Here is a 15,989-nt window from a genome sequence, read left to right on the forward strand (position 1 = left end):
TATGCAAAATTTGGGGGGCAAACAAAGTGTATTATGGGGAATTCGAAAATAGAGAATAGCGTTGAAACTCCGGGTTCAAATCCAATCCACGGATTTTCTCTGCTACCTCAAGTCCTGGGACACACTGTCCTAAATTAACTATGATAATCGTTAATTTGGAGAAGAGTTCGTGTTGATTGTTTATGGAAAAGTTTTTTTTGATATGATGGAGGGAGGAAAGGTTGGCGATAAAGGTGCGGTAACCAAGCCATACCTAGTGCCAGTCTTCACGCGCTAAAAGTTGTCCAGTTTAATTGTCGCTCCATTGTACGTCTGTTATGAATTTACGTCGGACAATACCAGCTGCATCGGCCGTCTTGAATTAGCATTAGTCGACCAAATCATAGGACGGGTTGTTCGTCTTCTAGTGTGAAAACAGCCATTGAAACTACGGATATGAGTTAACTTTCCAACGTTTTAACATCTTGCCTCTTAGTTTACTGTTATATTCCTTCCGATGAAGGATGATTGACTATATGTTGCGGTTTTTTCTTGGTTTAAGATTTTTCAAACCAGTTCAATTTTTCATTGTCTATTATTCATCATCATAATATGAAACAAACGAAAAACCAAAATTGAACTAGTTTGAATTCTTTTAAAATCAAATACAAAATTGAACCATAACATTTTACAATAGACTGTGCGGTTTCCCTGCGGTAAGAGCATTCTCTCAAGGGCGCCAACCTTTCCAGCAAAAAAGAAAAAAAACTTTTGGGTCCAAACGGCCAAAACGGTCTATTTCGGTTCAGTCCTACCGCAAAATTTTGGGCCGTATGACCGGTGCGACCAGTCGAATCGACACGTCGCGTTCCATTTGACCGAATTGTTTTTCGCATTGTCTCATGATTACCGTAAACAGAAAAACTTATTTGACACACTCTTATTGCCTAAAGGTGACCTGGGTGTAACGCACAATTTGGCTCCTTGGAATTTCCGTGAGCACAAATTTCGATCCGTAAGGTCTCAAACTGTGGCTAATTGCTTTCTCTTGTCTTGTATTCTCACTTAGCGATGACGACGTGGTTTTGCGTGTCATCAGAAACCACAACGTTAACAGTAGCGGGTCTGGTTGTTCTCTACTGCGTGTTTTATTTTCTGATGGAGAGAAAACACAGCGACTCTACACCAAGAAGCCGGAAGGAAATGAAATTTGAGTATGAGAAAATCCCTGATGATGGCAAAACTGATGTTCCCACTCCTGTCTTGTTAACAAGAGAAGCAAAGCTCCAAGCCCTGAAGGAGATCTGTCCGTCAATTCTCTTTGTCGTGATTTCGTGGGGTTCAGAGTTCTTAGTCATGCAAGCCGTCATCACGACCTACGCATTCCCTAACTCACCCTTCCCTCCTCGGGATCATTACCAATATTACATAACGTTATTCTTGTTGGGAGAATTCATCGGTAGATCACACCTTGCAGCAGTGTCCTTTATCAAAGAAGAACTCGTGCCTAAAGTGATGATTAGGAAGCTATGGGCACTGACCATCATTGAACTCTGTATTCTGATTTTCTGCTTGTTTGCGACCTGGTATCGCTTTCTCCCAGACATCTCAACGTTGTTAGTGTTGTCTTTTCTTGCTGGACTCGTCATAGGTATTATGTACGCCAACGTCCTGCAAGTTTTCACTGAATCATATGAGTATCCACTTAGGGAGTTTGTTTTGGGGTTTGTTGCCGTTGCGACCGGTATGGGCATATTCATCGCGGGTCTCCTTGGCCTTGTGGTAGAACCATTATTCAGGAGACACTGCTTAACAATAACAGACCTTGCAGAGTATTGTTTTACGAGAACCACCCATAATGCAGGCGTTAATGTAACTACGTCATGTCATAAGAGATAAGGCTAGTTCTAGTCATCATTTGCGTTATGTACTCAATCGGGATATTTTGAGACTGAGCGAAAACAAACGTCATCTACAAGTGTAAAAAGGGCCGGATAAAGAACTAATTACATCCTCCTTAATAATATACATGAAAAAATTTCAGCGGGTTGATTAGCTGAGCGCACGTCAATAGGCCTTTTGCAACTAACGATCACATGGTACAAAATCCGCCATGCTTGGAGGGCAAGCTCATTATTATTCCCCCACTGGGACATTAAAACAAAGGCAAGTCAAGCTTTAATGTCCCAGTGGGGGAATAATAATGAGCTTGCCCTCCGGCATGGCGGATTTTGTACCATGTGATCGTTAGTTGCAAAAGGCCTATTAATCCCAAACAGAGTGCAGAAATTAGTGCAATAAAGGTGAAATTTTTGTATCGATAGCCAATCAAATGCGAGCCCTGGATGGCGCAATTTTTCCGTGATTTTTTTCATGTATATTATTAATAAGTAATCAAATGATTTTCCTCGTGCAATTTGGAATTTTTTCAGAGACTACGAATTGCACTCGCCCTACAGGCTAGTGCACTTTGAAAAATTTACTCGAGCTTATTTCTTGGACATTGCACTCGAAATCATGCGATTACCTATAATAAAAAAAATTGATATGAAAGACATTAATTAATAACTTTATGTTTGAGGGATACTCGTAGGGGGGGTGGCCCTTTTGGTTTTGCTCACGTCATCGGGGGGATACAGTTGAACATCGGCATCAGCCTAACCTTTTTGTTCTACATCGAAGACTATTTCCGATCCATCAGCTTGCGTAAGTTAGGTTGTAAAACTAGCACATTCTCGAGAATGTTGTCTTTCCCAACAAAGCCTAGATGTGCCTTATTGTCATGACACATGTCGCTGATGATTCAAATTAAGAGGTCAACGAGTACATATTACAACACAACTTCCGATGACCTATGTTTGTGCACGCGCTAACACCTCTTTAAGGGACTGTTTACATAGAGAAAAGAAGATCCTTACATTAGCACTAGAGTTAAGTGCATCTTTTTTTATGTAAACTAAACATGTGTCACTAGCATAATGCCCTCTCTAGGGTCTTAGTCGAGCTATGATCTTCATTTTACCGTGTAAAGAACCCCTAATCGAGGAGATTAGGTTTTGTGTCGCGATTGACTCTAGAACTTTAATATTTGATTGGACTGTAAATGACGAGGGGATCTTCAAGACGCTGCTTTTGATGAAGGTGTCATGGGAATAATATATAGCCGTGAAATCCGTGGGACGAGATGCTCAACATAGGATTAGTGTTCATCATGGCGTTCATTACTTAACGAAGCTGACATGGCAGAGTACAAGGTGCTCTTGTAATTGGGGAGATTGCGAATCAAATGAAATCTCAATGAACTGTTGGCATTTTTGATAGCGAGGTACCGTAAAACCGTGGTTACCTAAGAAAAACACCTTAGAGCAGAGTACGGAACCAACAAAGGAATCGAACCTGAAAAACATTAGGCGTTACCCTGCTATCCTTGCCTCCCTAAATCATTACCCCCCCCCCCCCCCCCCTCACACACACACACACACACACACCCAACTCCTTAACCTGCTCGTGACCAAACAATGGTTAAAACCCTATACCTTGCTATGGTAGTCACCTTTGATTTTAGCGCTAATAATACTTCGAATAACTCGGCCGGTAATCCTTAAAAGAGAAAGCTTTGAGAGAAGAGATCACAGACGGTATCTTGCGTGACCTTAAGTCGAAGCAAAATATCTTTAAAAACAGGATGGGATTGCGTGTCCATCAGACCGATTGACTGACCCTCTTACCGGCTGACGGTTTAACGAAGCAAAGTACCACCAAACACTGAACAAAAGTCTGTTGCTCTCCAGCCTTATACAGATTTTAATTGACGAGCAAACCATATCACGAAAGTTTCTTCTAATTGTTTTGGAGTTTGGAGACATGTTTCTCGGCAACAAAGCAAATAATTCCTCGTACAGTAATTAACTTCAGTGGAATGAACACATCCCGAGAGAGACATTGAATTAATATGTGACTTGTTTCCAAACAAGGACGGTGTTGACGATAAAGCGTGGAAAATTCGGAGTGTTCGTCTTCAAAGTCCATGTATCACGGTGGACCTAACTAGTAATGCTCACTTAAGCTTGATGATCGGAAAAGCACGGTGACACTGAAAGTCAAACTCTGGAGGAATCTGAGGACAAAGAAACAAACAAACAAAGAAATAACCTAGGCTTGCCAGCCTTGTTGAGTAGCCTGAGCGTTATTTCACACAATTCAAATGTCTTCATAACTTGCGCGTTGCCAAGCATTCGATTGTTAGCCTAGTACAAGAACAGTGAGAAAATTCATCATCAAAGGCTTATTCCTTTCCAACATAACCTTAAAATAAATGTGGTCAATTCAAAATATTTCGCGGCGAGGCAATGTGCTACTAAGCATGTGGCAAGGGGAAGGCGCTAGTTTGATTTCTGAAGCCATCTGCATTGTGTCAGGCGTTCATTGCTACGTCAGCTCCAATAGACTATTTCGTCCTGGGTCGTTCCAGTACTTTGTGGGCTCAAACATTAAAAAAGGTCACCAGACAGGCCGTTAGCTCGCACAGAGTCCTGGAACTACCCACAGATCACCAGAAACTTACTATCAGCAAAAGATTGGTTCGGTGGTGGCTTGTGGCTGTTCATTGGTCAGCGTTCGTGGGAAACCGATTTAAACAGAAAATGAAAACAAAATCGCACAGAAATTTAGCCTTGACGCTGGTTTCGCAAGAAAATTTCATGTCGAGGTTCTTTAATATCCCTGGTGTGTTTTTTTCCCGTTCGATCACCCCATCGGAAGCTCTACTAACGAACAACAAGAACGCTTCACTAGTAAGCACTCCTTCCAACGCTTACTCGCCTTACATGTCACGTTAACCCTTTAAAGTCCAACTAACACACAAGAATGGGGTAACTATGCAGGAATTGCCCACCTTAGAATCTTTCTTATGGCCTCCAGCTGCGAGCTTTGCGACTACGAGATTTGTCTTTGTTACTTTCAACAACAACGTAACCTGCATGAAAAAGGAAACGCAACAAGGTCTAAAAGTTGCAACTCCCCAAAAGCCATTTTAAGCGCATTCAGCTTTGTAGTACTTTCACAATCGCAACAATAAGAAAAAAAAACCCACCAATCTTTACCATTCATGATCATGATGCCAAAACCAAAATTATGACGACGATGACCGCAACACAAATTGCATAAGGAGGCTACCCTTTTAACAACACCTATCAGGCACGAAACAAGCGCTCACTATTTACCAGGTGATCTGGTGACGTAATTTGGAGGACTGGTAAGAAAAATTTTAACGCCGTGTCCCACAACCGCGTGCGGCCTTAGATGTTGTTTCCAAACTCCCTGCAGTACCTTTCATCGCCAAAACTCAACAGATTATTACGTGTCTACCACATTTCCTGTTACTGAATGAACATTCAAGTAGATCCGACGAGATCTAACCTCGCCTCTGCCATGTTGAATTAAAAAATAAGGCCGCGCGCGGTTGTGGGATACGGCGCTAAAGTTTTTCTCCCCAGTCCTCCGAATTACGTCACGAGATCACCTGGTAATATTAACTATTGCGCCATAATACTGAAGTTCATTGCTTTGTAACACTGGAACACACGGGCCGGGAGACACCAGTCAGAAGGGGAGAGGGCATGCAGGGGGTTTTCCTTAAAGTGGTACTATGAGCAAAAAATCAAAGATTATTTTCCTTTGGATCTCAAAACTACGTTAACTAAACACTAAGTGACCCAAGTTTTAAGCCTTAATTTCAAAACGACACATGTTTATTTAAACTGGAATTTTCCTATTTAATGGTCCGCCATAACACTAACTTTTAAATCTTGAGAGAGTTGGATCGAGGAGAAGATGACGTCAAAGATTCGCTAGTTAAATAATTTAATATGCAACAGGGAGTTTCGGGCTTTCAGGTTTTTGAACTCACGTTTTGCATACATAATAAACTGCGTTTACACACTGAAATTTTAAGCTATTGAGTGAATGACGTCATTTTCCTCTGGATCCAACCCTCTGAGGCCCAGTCGGTCAGTTTTAAAATTGAGTAATGGCAGACCGTGAAATCCTAAACTTACACTCAATGTAAACAGCCTTGAGATAAACAACAAAACTCAAAAAGTGTGCCAAACAGATGTTAAGTGAACACACTTTGAAAATCAAAGACAAAAAGGACGTGATCTTTTTTATCATAGTACCACTTTAAAAGCTTTCTTTGGACCGGAAAGCAATTTGGAAACAACTGCAATTTTCTCACTCTAAAAAACTGGCCTTTGACATGAAGAAAAAAAAGCAAATCAACTTCAACGTTTTTTCCTTGAACATACAGTACTTCGAGATTTGTGACAGCCGAATCAGTTACGCCCGAAAAAGTAGTAAGGCTTTTAAGGCGAACGCCAGGTGCTTTGATCGATGATGACTCGGGCATACTCGAAAAAAAAAACTGGCTGCAACTCCAAACAGGAGTCACACTAGACAGTACTGAATGAGAGGGATTACTAAGGCAACGGCAAGACAATTCGTTCTCACTATTTCAGAAAACTGGCAATCTGAAAGCAATGCCAGGCTAGGGAATGAACATTTTTAAAGACATCCCATGTGTCCGGAAACGGGACGCGAATCTGCAACTATTCGCTGACTAATCCCCTACCTTAACCAAGACCACCAACCTACCAAGAACTGAATTGCTCAAACCGTAATATTTAAAGCGATGTAATATAACTCATCTATCATAAAGCCTGTAGTAGAGATGTAATGGCAATCAAAACACAATTTCAGACAGCAAACGAAAACGGTCGGTCACCAAAGTTGCCAAAAAGCGAAAGCAGTGGTAGTGGTAGTGGTACAAGCAATCTATCTAACTCCACCTTAACGCTTTATCATTAAAATACACCTCACCTCACTATGCACATTATTAACCAATTCAAATATGGACTTGGCTTGCTGGAAGGCATTTGACGCCATTATAAACAGTTCTGTGCTCTGCCAAACAAAAAAAAACCAATGAACTAAATTTACTCAATGTATTATCAACAAAAGACACGAGAGTGAAAGGAGAAAGCTTTTTCCTAAGGATTTCATGAGAAAGCAAACAAAGAAATTCTTAGAGGCAGGCGAAGTTAGGTACCGTGCTACTTTGTCAGCTCTCCATGCGCGTGTCTTCTTTTCTTTCGTCTGTGACCATAGCGCGCAAACCGCGAGAGGAAGCGACTAAGCCAAGAAACGATTAATTAAGCTTAAGGGAAGCACGCAGAAAGAACTTTGAAGGCGGGACCGTAGCAAAGTTCGCCGTTAAGCCTTTGGATTACTATTACCCAAATCATTGAATCTATATTTACCATGCCTGCAACCCGGTTCTCTTGCTTTTTGCTATCCTGAAAACATGTTAAAACACCAGCTTTCCAAAGCAAGCGAATGGCACTTTCACAAAATCGGGCCCAAAAAGTTGTCGGGACTTTCGAGAAACGGGCCCATGGTCAAAATGTTTCAAGTGTAGTTTTGGCTGACTCAAACTTGTGATCTGCTGACCTATGACCATACTGGCTTTACTCATTCAGCCAACTTGACATTGTTTCTTTCGGCTTGAAGCTTACAAGTAAAAGACCCGTGGCACAGGAATCTGAAATGCGCGAAATTATTATTTCCCGGCGAACTTTGGTCCGCTATATAGTTATACCTGTGATGCTTTCATCTTGGACATGTTACTGTATTCTTTGTAGTGTGTATAAAACATGGGTTGCGGTGTATCCACGGATTGGAATGGTAGAAAACGACGTTCATATCGCAGCTGCGAGAGAGTTGAAAATAACACAATAAAAAAGATCGCATACTTCGACAGATTATTACTCTTCAAATGACAACCACAGTATAAATTACGTATAGCTTTTATAGTAGTTATACCTTTTCAGAACCAAACTTGTCCGCAGGTTTTTTTGTTTTCTTCTGCAGCTCAAATCCTTCGAGAGCCTGATAATAAGAAAGGAATTTAAGTCAGAGTCGACGTAGTAGCGAGGTCACTTGACTTTTCCATTACAAGGAACGGGTCCGATTCCCAAGAATTCTTCTCCGGATAATCTGATTTTCCCTCTTCTCAGTTTTATTTTATTGATATTGTTTATTTTGATTTCTGTAGAGTTCCTCAGCGACAAGGACTCTAGAGTAGTTCACCGGCATTTCATATCATTTCTACAAAGCCAGCCAATTAGTATGCTCTCCTTCTATTTCACTTCGAAATAACCGACCCACATCCAGATGCTGTGATACTGTGATCATGACACCCGTAAAGGTGAGACGAGCGCATCTTTAAGCTAAAGAGCGTGAAAGCCAGAAATACAATAATACACTCGGCTTCCCAGTCTATTTTACTTGCTTCCCGGGCGTACCGGAAAGGAAGCGACTCCTGAGTAAGCTGCAGAGGAAACAATATAATTGATGAGTTGTTACCCGGAGATATCCTTGACATAAATGTCTCATTCCTTGATAGAGATGCCACATTCCTTGATGTTCTAGGATGGTTTTTTCACTTGCTAAACGAAAGGAATTCGAAAAACAGAGAAGAGGATAAAAGTAAGACGTAAACTGTTTCGCTTAGAGTGGCTCTCAAGCTTGTTCTGAGGCACTCCACTTTAATAATTTGAAATTGAGGGTTTAAAGGACAGAACCAAAATTGGTCAGAAAGCCAAACTGGTAATTTGCCGATAGACCATTTTACAGTTGTGGCTAAGTTACCAGGCCTAACAATGGAAGCGAGGCTGCCGGTGACCCTGTTTTGATACAAACCTTCATGCTTTTGTAATGTTAATATGGACTAATTAGCCTTACAACAACACAATTTACATGATAAAAGCAGTGAGGTCTGTATCAATGCAAGGTCACCGGCAGCCTCGCAGCCATTCATAGGCTTGGTCGCTGAGCAAACAACTGTAAAATGGCCTATTGGCTGTTTCCAAAGCGAGGAAGAAGTACAATCAAACTTCTTAGCCACAAGACCACGCCGCCTCGACCGATAAAAAATCTAAAAAGCAAGGTTAAGTCGCACACGAGCCACTGAATATTTAATAGGGAGCTTAAGCACGCGCGTTTTTGAGACGCGGACGGCAACCGGAAGTGGGCTGTTTTCCCTTTTAACTTGTCTTCACACAACCACATGAACATTGCCAAGTATCTTTTTTCCATTACAGATGATTAGTATAAAAATGTGGCAGACACCACCGTCCTAGAACACGAAATGTTCTCTTCCGGTTGCCGTCCGCTCTCAAAAACGCGCGTGCTTAAACTCCCTATTGTGACAGCTGCTAGGCCTCAAACACGAGGGCGCGCCTTGCTTTAAAACGAGTCTCTTGGCCAATTGCTTCTACACCAGATGTGACGAAAAAGTCATGGCAAAACAGAGACGAAACTGCCTGCTTAATGGAAACCAAGTAAGACAAACATTATCTTACGAAAAAGACTGCTTAGAGATCAATGTTACAGTGCGACGCGCCTTACCGTGGTCACCTAACGAAGTTTTTTACGAATTGTCCTGCAATTAGGATATGTGAATTTGATTGAAAGTCAAGCCTCCTTGCAAAGTTGCCACAGTTGTAAGTTCAACACCGTTGCATGGGTTGTTGAGTTGACGTATTACACGTAATTGTCAAATGTGAAAGTTTATTGGGTGGCCACGGTAAGCCGCGTTGCACTGTAACGGCTCTGTATGCTTTGTTCACGCAGGTTGATTGTCAAAAGAGCTGCAGGTGCGGGAGGCAAAGCGGCACCTTAGGCTACGGTAATACGAGCAACAAAAACGTCCAACTTGTCTTGGAACATTGCTGCGAAACTAGTCGAAAAGCGATGTTACACGTTTTACATCCCACGCACAACCTGTTTCGCAACAACAACAACAACAGCAAATGTGTTGCAAGTTGCTGCAGCGTGTTGTAGAAAGCAGAGGTCGGTTCTACTTTCTGCAACAAAATCAACACATTTTTTTTGTTGCGAGACAGGGTTTGCGGGGGATGCAAAACGCGCAACAGGGCTTTTCGACTAGTTCACAGCAATGTTGCAATGTTGCGAGACAAGTTGGACGTTTTCGTTGCTCGTATTACCGTAGCCTTCAACACTGAGTTTTCACGATTAATCGGACTGCCAATCTCTTTTTGAACAACTCAACCCAGGGACCTGAATCTCTAGCTCACAATAAGAAGCTTTGTTGTGGTCAATGTGACCCGCAAAGGAGGAATAAAGCTTCATTACATTTTCAATCTCGGATTTACCGCCGGTTTCTCGTTTCTAGATCTGATTGGTTCACTCAATCTTGATTATCAGCTCTCATATTCTCTCTTATTATATACTCTGATTGGTCAATGCCGAACGCATAAATAGGTTATAGAGTGCAATACGGAAGTTGCTAAGGAAACAAAGCGATGGAGTTATTTTACCGAGTATATAATAAACAAAAAATCCTATGAACTTGCTCACTCATTTCGTGATTTATGGTCACACGTGATGTTTTGAAAGTTCTCAAATTGCACTCGCCTACATCACTCGTGCCCATAGATCACGAAATGGACTCTTGCCCATACGATTTCCTATACTTAGCGCATGACCTTATATGGAAAATGATTGCGCCCGAAACAACTTCCGGTGGTTTCGTAAAATTGTAACAGTTAATGAAACAACTGTTCCATTGGCTTCGTTGGAAATATCATTGTTTGCAATTATTTTCCATCATATTTCATATCAAACTATTGTCTGCATAAACATCTGCTTTGTGTTTTAGACTTTCCACATTATTTTCAATAAAAATTACATACTAATTTTTCCATTTTGTGTCCCGCGCACGCGGTTACCATATCAACTTGACTCAGACTTTACAGAGTACAATGAACAATTTAATTATACTCCTCTTATTCAGTCAGAATTAAGTTTAATCGTTGAAACAGAAGAGTTTCCTCACCTTTTTTCTTCTTCTTGTTTTTCTTTCCACTGCGACCGCTTTTTTGTTCTGCAGGGAGAAAACTAGCTGAGGTTATTGTCTAGTAAAGCTACCATGAAGAAACTGAATTGAACGAGGAGCAAACTCTTGGCTTTCAGAAAAGAAATACGTCATTTAAATATTAGAACACAAGAGGACTTTACCCAATGCGGATTCTTGAGCCTGTAGCAACTTCTCGGCTCGGTTAAGACATGTCATGTGCCAACCAAATAGAAATTCAAGGTACCTTAAACATTGAAAAATATGAGTTGCTATCACGCTCTACCTACACCTGCTACACAACTTCGTAACTCATGTGTGCGAGAAGAGTCTCTTTTTACCTCGGCAGTGGTAGAGATAAAATAAAACTAGACTTTTCTGGTAACGGGACGGCACTAAAGAGCCAATTAGAATAACTCTTCCATTCAAAGTTACTGGAGGACCAATCATCCTCTTCCTTTTATTTTGGGTGATCAAAAATCCTGCTATGAAGGACTACTTCGAGTACAAACCGAATTGAAACAAATTGGTAGCCTACCAAAACACGTAATGATATTCGTGTGGGCTGTAGAGCTCCAGTTCAAATCCAGACAACAGATACTGAATCATGATATTCAGGGTGTGGTACAACACCCACGAACCAAAACAAGCCAAATGCTGACGCTGAAAAATTAGAAACAAACAAAAAAATGTTTATTAAATTAACGGTAAATACGAACTGAGTGTAGGTTGAATTTATTGGCGAGGTGTATGAACGTGTGCACGGAAAGAGAAAGCCCTGGCAAGAAATCTTTCTGGAAGTTACAATAAATAATAAAAACTGCTGAACGAAAACTCTACAAAAGAAACTCGAATCGATAAGTTGACAACGAGAAAATTCAACTAGATTCAGCTCATCCCATAGAACTAGTTTTTATTTCTCTGGACACCTGTAATGTGAAATTCATACGAATGGACAATTTCTTAGACCACTATTTATGGAATTCCGAAAACAATTACCGAAAAAGTCCGAGTTTTTCCGAAGACTACCCGAGGTTAGATGTTAGATTGTTTTCGTTGCATAGGTATGATGCTTGTATACGAGGACAAAGTGTTCTTACTCTTTGCAACTGATATTTATCGTGTTAAGCACATTTATACCTGTGGTTCGACCTTGACAAGTAGAGTGTGAAGTTGTGCGTCCACTTTGTCAGCCTGATGATGACAAAACACACCGTTCATGACAACAAGATTCACAACGCTGTTTGCTTCAAAATATAAGGGATGAAGACGACTGCTAGCAGGGAATACACAATTAAAGTGAGAAGGTGATTCGCACGTCTGAGTCAGGGACAAGAAGTGCATGCTTTGCACTGATGGAAGGAAAGCTGTTGAGAAGTAGACGGGATGTTATTAAAGACATTAACTTTGGTTTTAGACAACGTAGGTGAGTCCAAATGACTTCCGTTGAGGTTTTCTTTCTCGGGATTAACCAATTATGATCGACCCTGGATTCAAAGCATCCAAAATCACAGTATGATACCTCATCTTGTAGAGCAGCAAATTCCTCGAGAAGATGCGCCAACTTATCTCTCTGACGAGCACGATTGTGGCCAAGTGCGTGGATAATCGACTTAACTGGCTGAAAGGCAACCAAATTATAATAATGTGAATTTGGGATTAGGACAGGTAATGTTTAGAGTTCTTTTCAGTGTCTCTTGAAACAGGTTAATACCCCTAGATATTTAAAAAAAATTGAGATGTCAGAAAACTGAGGAGAAAATAAGTGTTCACACTTTTTGATCATCATCTCAATTATGAACGTTACTTAAGCAGTATCGAAATGTAAGCCAGAAAATTTCAGGCTTGAACGGGTTTGAACCCATGACCTTGCGATACCAGTGCATTGTTCCACCATTTGCGGCATCAAGGAAACTGGGAGCTAGCCATTAATAACACCAAACGCACAGGATAAGATACATGTATGCAGAAGCTGCATATGAAAGAGAACAATTTGAAATGCGGATAGAACCAAGTACGAAGGAACACCTCGCCCAGAGACATCTTGAAATAGGTTCGGACACGTTTACCCTTGAGGGGACTCCCGAGATCCCAATAAAGAGTTTTCCACTCTCTATTCATCCGAGGAAGGTGATGTCCCAAAGCAGCCAAAATGGTCTGACTTATTGTCGACTTGCTCTGTTTGTTATGTTTTTTGTTTTTTTGTTTTGTTTTGTTTTTTTTTAAACGGGATTAGACTCCTACTAAAAAAGAAATCGCAAACACTGCTACCACGTCACTGATCGACGGCCTTGAGGAAACAACCAAAACAAGAAACGTCGAAACCAAAGCCACGATAAAAAAGCAATTTAGTACCTACAGAACTAAGAAAAAGAAAAACCTTACCCTGGCCGCTCTGCTAATAAAGCTATCAGCGAGTTCAATAGCTTTAGGATTACCGCTCAGAGATGACCTAGAAAGAGACAATTAACAACCAATAAGAAATTACTTTCTTTCTTATAAATAAGCCCCGATGGTTAGCGAGTCATAAGTGGCAAAAGATATCGAAATTTTAACACCTCCTTTCGATCTTCCTTAACCATTCATATTCCATACTTGGGTCACATTGCGATTGAATTCTGAAGTAAACGGCGTTCTTGCTTTCGCGAAATGTTTCGCATTTAAGGACGGTGCCTACTATTGTTATTGCGCATACGTTCTGCGCATCTCCAGACACTCGGATTTCCAATCGGTGATGCTTACTAATACTGGGATATTTTTGCGCGGTTTGAAACTACCCGGAGAAAGCAGATCTTAGTAAGTACTCTAGGTATCCAAAAAGAAAATTGGGGGTAACCATGCATTTTTGAGCGATAATTAAGCTCCAATTTGAGAAAGAACGTCATACATTGCTTTGTATTTTAAAGCTTTTTACAAATATTATTCATGAATTATCTTTGAAAAATGCGTGGTTACCCTCGATTTTCTTTTTGGATTTCAATAACACTTGTTAAGATCTACATTTCCTGCATAATCACACATCGGGGCAAAAATATCTTTAATTAGTAGGCACCGTCCTTAAAAACACCAAAAAGATGTGACAAATTTTCTTACTTTTCAGCAATTGATGGGGGACTGTTGAACGTTCTGATCGCGTCTCGTATCGTCTCTGATTTTCCTAAAAGATTGTTGTTCTGCCAGACCAGAAGCTGATTGGGAAATAACAAAAAAAAAAGTGAAAAAAAACAAGGGAAAAAAACTGGGCGTTGCATTTTCGGTCCAATTCAGCCGGTCCAAATAAACCGCTTCATGACTCGTTCCAAACGACTTGATTTTTGTGACTCGCACCATATCACTCAGTCCGCATGTTCCAATCCACACACGACTTGGACCACGTGATCCGGTCCAGTAGACCCGAGCCCGCAAACCAAGCGGATTTTATTGCTCACTGCTCCAATTACTGAGCCACCGATATGGAAGATGACCATCTGAAAGGTCGCGATAAATCTCTGACTTCCTCAACGATACGTAAATGTCTTTACTACAGAGCAATGATTCAAATGTTTATATGGAACCACAAAAAAAATTGCAAACCTACCTGTAAATACGAACGCGTTAAAACACATGGACGCTTTTTGCTAAATTCTAAAATAAAATCCTACAAGAAAAATGAGAGGATCAGACTTGGTTTCTTTAAATCGTGCGCGCACGAAAATGTTAAAATACAGTGCTTGAATGGAAGTTCAAATAAATGTTTTTTTTAGTTATATATCGTCCATCATTAGAGCTACCCGTTTACGAGTGTTCGTTGAGAGAGCTTCGACAGTAAAAATGATTTCAGTGTAATTACTAGTAAGTAACAAAACTGGTACATACTATTATGAGATGTAGAGATCCATAGTTTACGACTTCACAGATATGGAGAAAGCGTTTGACTATTCCTTCTGTATAATCAACGGCCTTTTGGGAAAAAAGGAAAAAGAAAAACAAGGACAGTCTACTATGCTTCTACAAAAATAATGAAATTCAAGAAAGGCCATTACGTACGCAGTTTCATTAATTGTAACATTAAGCTAAATGTGATTGGTTGATTTCAATCCATTTTCCTGGTTTTGTTTTTAACAGTCCGACAACTGACTGACTACAGCGAAAAAGAATCCGTAGTTTATGAAAAGAAAGCCTTCATGATTAGTCTTTTTTTTTTAAGGCTGTCAGTGGCTTAACGGAATATCAACTCACCTCCTTTCGACTAAAGATTGCAGTGTATCTTGGAAATGAAGGCGGAAGAAGTCGCTGATTGACAAGAGGCTCAAATCCCATCATACTACCTGAGAAAAGAATCCATAACATGTTATCTGTTTTTAGTGTCTGGATTCATCTCGCCAAAAAAAAAAAATCATTTACAAGTATATGACTTAAGAACGGCTAATACGTTCAAAACCAGACAACTGCTGTTAAAGTGTTCCCGATCACTTAACATACTTACTTCGTCATAAAGACACAAGATTTGTTTCGCAAAAAAACAGCTTGATTGACTTCAGTTTTCCAGTTTTCAAAAACAGCAAATCTTGGACAGGGAAAGGATACACACCTCAATAGTGTGCTAAGCTCTGACAAGCACTACCTTACATGTATTCGCATGCCTATACTGTATTCTTATTTGATTTCCATAAAAACCCTGAATCACATATAAATACAGTGTGTGAGTGTGAATGACGACCGAAACGCAGTTTTCGGGTCTCGACCAATTAGAAAGCTTGGTTTGTTACGTTTTTTGGCACCGATTACTTCTTTTCTGCAAACTGCGTTTCTTAATCAGAATGGATAATTTTTTCATGTATGTTATTAATTAATTAATTAATTTACTTATTAGTTGTTAATTTATTCATTTATATAATTATTGTATGTATTACCTTGTTTGCTATCGTCTGTCGAGACAGGTTGGATACCAAGTCCTATCGTCTTTCTGACCGCTTCGATTAAATTTAATGCTGTGTTTAGCAACTGCCTAGCAGTAGGTACACCGGACCCCTAAAACAAATACCAATAAAAGGTGCATTTACAGACAACCAGGATTAATTATGCTAAAACAAGCATT

The 15,989-nt window shown here is 40.4% G+C and overlaps 1 protein-coding gene and 1 pseudogene across 1 annotated transcript in view; one reads left to right on the forward strand and one right to left on the reverse strand.

Moving 5' to 3' along the window:
- LOC138039252 (uncharacterized) overlaps window positions 1-2,201 on the forward strand; it is a 3,432-nt pseudogene extending 1,231 nt beyond the window's left edge.
- Window positions 2,202-3,765: 1,564 nt separating this feature from the next.
- The window catches only part of LOC138039253 (N-alpha-acetyltransferase 35, NatC auxiliary subunit-like), a 29,995-nt gene continuing 17,771 nt past the window's right edge, over window positions 3,766-15,989 (reverse strand). The window contains exons 13-29 of the mRNA XM_068885460.1: window positions 15,805-15,922; window positions 15,131-15,219; window positions 14,768-14,851; window positions 14,490-14,549; window positions 14,006-14,100; window positions 13,298-13,364; window positions 12,435-12,533; window positions 12,053-12,106; window positions 11,451-11,575; window positions 11,077-11,159; window positions 10,895-10,942; window positions 8,401-8,483; window positions 7,858-7,923; window positions 7,634-7,744; window positions 6,856-6,939; window positions 4,874-4,954; window positions 3,766-4,096 (exon numbers count right to left, since the gene is read on the reverse strand). Of these exons, the coding sequence (XP_068741561.1) occupies window positions 4,037-4,096; window positions 4,874-4,954; window positions 6,856-6,939; window positions 7,634-7,744; window positions 7,858-7,923; window positions 8,401-8,483; window positions 10,895-10,942; window positions 11,077-11,159; window positions 11,451-11,575; window positions 12,053-12,106; window positions 12,435-12,533; window positions 13,298-13,364; window positions 14,006-14,100; window positions 14,490-14,549; window positions 14,768-14,851; window positions 15,131-15,219; window positions 15,805-15,922 (1,407 nt within the window). The 3' untranslated portion in view covers window positions 3,766-4,036. The remainder of the gene's footprint in view (window positions 4,097-4,873; window positions 4,955-6,855; window positions 6,940-7,633; window positions 7,745-7,857; window positions 7,924-8,400; window positions 8,484-10,894; window positions 10,943-11,076; window positions 11,160-11,450; window positions 11,576-12,052; window positions 12,107-12,434; window positions 12,534-13,297; window positions 13,365-14,005; window positions 14,101-14,489; window positions 14,550-14,767; window positions 14,852-15,130; window positions 15,220-15,804; window positions 15,923-15,989) is intronic.

This window comes from Montipora capricornis, chromosome 2, assembly GCF_036669925.1.
Source record: "Montipora capricornis isolate CH-2021 chromosome 2, ASM3666992v2, whole genome shotgun sequence".
In the NCBI taxonomy this organism is placed as follows: domain Eukaryota; kingdom Metazoa; phylum Cnidaria; class Anthozoa; order Scleractinia; family Acroporidae; genus Montipora; species Montipora capricornis.